This window comes from Triticum dicoccoides, chromosome 6B (genome assembly GCF_002162155.2).
Source record: "Triticum dicoccoides isolate Atlit2015 ecotype Zavitan chromosome 6B, WEW_v2.0, whole genome shotgun sequence".
NCBI lineage: Eukaryota > Viridiplantae > Streptophyta > Magnoliopsida > Poales > Poaceae > Triticum > Triticum dicoccoides.
In genome coordinates this window covers 62,196,515-62,200,461 of record NC_041391.1, presented here as the reverse complement: position 1 = coordinate 62,200,461, position 3,947 = coordinate 62,196,515, and the positions used below count along the sequence as shown (strand labels likewise).

Here is a 3,947-nt window from a genome sequence, read left to right as displayed (position 1 = left end):
TGAGTCTAAGGAATGGTAGCTGAATGTCATGATTAGCACACAAAGAATAATATGAAACCTTTGTTACATCAGCTTGGAATTTACCTTTGAACAGTACATCAGCATAATTCAGGGCATCGGACAAATACAGAACATAATTTAGCTATGGGGCATAGGCAGTGAGCACTCAGGATACAAGGGGAAAATAGGGAAAATCCACGGATACTTCAAATGATTGGTACTTGCATAGACGACTCACAGTTCGACATTTCAGGGAAATTTAGCATGAAAACACTAGATATAACTGGAGGTATATGTGTCTCCAATGGATAGTACATGAATATGTAATCGGTACCACATGGAGATTAATGTGAGATATTTGTTATAAGAACATGAAATTAGTTTTAAACAACACATCTAGACTGCTCAGGGTTCAGCCGAATACATATTACTAAGATGACAATACATAATGTATATCAGGGGCCTGGCAGTGAGCAGTCAGGATACAGCGGAAAGATGCTCGCTGCTTGCATAGATTAATCATGGTTCGATAGCAGGATAATTAGTAGGTTGCTCGGCAACATGCACGACAATCTTAGGATTGTTACAGGTCTTCTTTCGATGCCCTCCCACTCCGCAGGTTGAGCATTTTGGTTCTTTCCTTTTCTTTTGAGGGGTGTCCCTCTTTGTGGACACGTCGTGCTCTCATGACCAGGGCCACGTCATGTAGTGCAGAACAGTGTTCGTTGGCTTGTATTGCATCCGATAGCTGCATCAAGTTGTGATGTGACCTTAAATTTTTTGCTCTTCACAGATCGGTCATCATACGGAGGCTTGTCTCTGCTGTTTGTTGGTCGACCGGCTTTGCATTTGCGTTCTGGAGCTGACAATCCAAAGAAATTTCCGACGGCACTACCTTCATGATCGCTCATGTTTCCATCTTGTGGTCCTTGCAAGAGACTCAATTCTGTACCTTTTGTCTTCTTGAATTAAATTATGTGTTCCAAACCCAGACCATCATGCTCAGCAGCTAAAGGGCTCAGTTTATCCATTGCTTCCCTAAGAAGTTCCATCGCGCAATCATATGCAATTGGATTTGCATCACCAAGTTTTACAACCACTAAAGCGTGTGCATACAAATTTGAATGTCTGAATGTTATGGAGTTGGCTGAAATCTTGTCTCTTTGTAGGTGTGCCAAGTGATTTGGAAGTATATCTCTTGCATCTTTTGTCCACCCTTTGAGGATATGCTTTGATGGAATTTTGTCTATACCCAAGAAATCAAGAACCTGCAACACAATTTTTAACTGGTCAGCATATATGGGGTTTTCAAGTAAGCCTGACATCTAATGTTACAATTTTTATCTCAATATGATGAGTTTGTACCTTAACTGAATGGCAGCATAGCAATCCTGTGTGCTTAAAGTTATCACATTCACATGAGAGTTCTTCACCCTCAGCGAGAATATGCACTATGTACACTACAACACAAGGTGGACGCTCGACAGGGGCTCGCCCAATATGAACCCTGCATCATCAAGATTGAATCAATTTTTATGGTAAACGGTTGCCTTCCTTTTACTGAAGAATGCAATGTTCACAAGTGAGCAACATGGGAATACAGCTTTACATTCAGAGTTTTTAAATTATTTAGGTATGTGGTAGCATACTAGCTTCAGAGTTGAGCATGTCCAGACACAAACTGATGTTTGGTTTATTTTTCATCAAGCTCTCACTGTTGATTAGTACATCTTTACGTTTGAAATCAGTAAGAAATGAAAAACGTCTGATTTTAAAAGGATGCCTACTTTTTTCTTGGAGAATGCAATGTTAATACGGGAGCAACTTGGAAGTACATTTTTACAGTCAGAGATCTAAAATGTTCAGACATATCACTAGCTTCATAGTTAACCATGAGTAACTACAAATTGATGGTCGACTCCCCCCTCTGAATACTGTAGTGTTGCCAAGGGAGCAGCATGCAGGTACAGCTTTACTGTCAGAGTTGTAACTTGTCGAGATATGTTTTTGCGCACTAGTTTTCAGAGTTGAGCATGAACAAGACGTAAAGAGGGTACCTTTTTGTCCACCCGGGGGCTTGAGGGTAATCCTTCCCTGTTGATTGTTGCGAATCGGCCGCCAACAAGCTCAGTTCTTCGCAGCCGTTGTTCATGCGAACTGGAATGTAAGGGGTGCGTACGTCCCCAATATCTCCGATGCTCGATTCAGCAGCTGACTGTGTAAGACAAGTATCTGGCTCACCCGCTGGCGTGAAATCGCTTGATGCAAGATCCGGCAAGGGAACCTGCGAGAACACCCACGCATATGTGAGTTGGTTCCCGCAAAAGATTCAGAGTTAGTATTTCGCGGAAGATGAACTAGCAACCGGATCTGATAGGAACTCCAGTCCAGTGCTGCCCTCCTCCGCCCCCGTCGCCATGAGATCTCATCTTTGATAATGGCGCCGCAGATCACTCGAAATGAGGGGGCGGGGTTGTGCTGGGCCCGAGCTGGCATTTATTTTTCTTCGTTATGTGTACGCCGTTGTCTGGATGTAACTTTTGTCTGCATCCGTCACGTTCCGCGCTTCGTGTTCTGTACCGATAGTACATTTTTTTTTGAACATCAGTACTGACACAAGCGCTCATATACACGCGCATATGCTCACCCCTATAAACGCACACACGCACATCCTACCCTTATGAGGGCCTCCGAAAGACTGAGCCGGTATATCATCTTAAGATTTACGAAGTCACCGTAGGCGTCTCGTCATCGACGGGAATGTCTCCTCCCACTGAATGCGCATCGCCGGAAATCCTAAAATAAATCCATGAATAAATGCGAGCACCAAGATTTGAACCCTGGTGGGCTGGGGATACCACAGTCCTTCTAACCATCCAACCATAGGTTGGTTCGCACTGATAGTACATTTTACATGTGTTGCCGTTAGGCTGGCCATAGTGGGGGTAACATAAGTAGTATCATGCACTTGGGACGCGTAAACATGCTTATGTGACAGGCAACTAAAGAAGAAAGAGATGGTCATAGTAACATAGATAGATATTGTAACATAATAAATGTGATGCTACTATGTGTCATGCATGACAATAAATGAGACCATCTATGATACTAATCTATGATACTATGCACTATAGAGATAGTAATATAGACTAGTAACATATGCTCCCCACTATGACCAGCCTTAGCTTGCGCCGTACACGGACGAGTCGTACGTATCAACAGTAATCTCGGCTGCACACCCGAAGAGGCCCACCGATTCTGTCCCGCTATATTGGTCCACGTAGCAGGAGCGCACGCGCCGGTCCGCGCTTTCGCCGCTCTCTGATGTATTAAGACTTTATTTGCCAATAAAGTTACAATTTTGATGTTTATGCCTTTATAATAATTTCCTTGATATGCTGAAAGTATTTATTTTACTTTATTATAGTTTTTTTTGTGATGATACTTTATTATAGTTGTTAGGTCCATTGTAGCTCATTCACACTGGGGCCTCCATGATGTAGGGCCGACCCTGTACTCATTTTCAAAATATACAAAGTACTTAGTTGCCAACAAAATTTTACATGCTTAGTTGCAAGACTAGATGGATATGTGCGATTTGCTGAGCTGTGATGATTGTACCGAGGATTGTTGTGATGATCTATCTATTATTACATACCAAAGTGTGGGAGCAGCACCAATCTAGCAAAGTTATTTCTCGAACAAAGCACAACCCAATGTAATAATCAATTTCTTGTACCAATATTTTTACAAAGAAGAAACAATATGCTATGCACAAAGACTACTGCATCAGGAATTGAGGGGTTGTAGCTACCTACAACACACACAACATGAACGTTCTGCATCAATAAATTGCCACTTTATCTGGTTGGCATCAATGTCTTATCACCATCTCCCCAACTATCCACAACAACTGAGTCAACAATTCTACTTTGTCTTTTGCCCTT

General features: G+C 42.3%; 1 protein-coding gene across 1 annotated transcript; it reads right to left on the bottom strand.

Moving 5' to 3' along the window:
* Window positions 1–322: 322 nt before the first annotated feature.
* LOC119323788 lies at window positions 323–2,473 on the bottom strand. The gene is made up of 4 exons (XM_037597499.1): window positions 2,366–2,473; window positions 2,058–2,284; window positions 1,366–1,507; window positions 323–1,268 (listed from the first exon to the last, which is right to left on the bottom strand). The coding sequence occupies exons 1-4, from the start codon at window positions 2,417–2,419 to the stop codon at window positions 969–971; spliced, it is 723 nt and encodes a 240-aa protein (XP_037453396.1). The 5' UTR covers window positions 2,420–2,473; the 3' UTR covers window positions 323–968.
* Window positions 2,474–3,947: the final 1,474 nt, after the last annotated feature.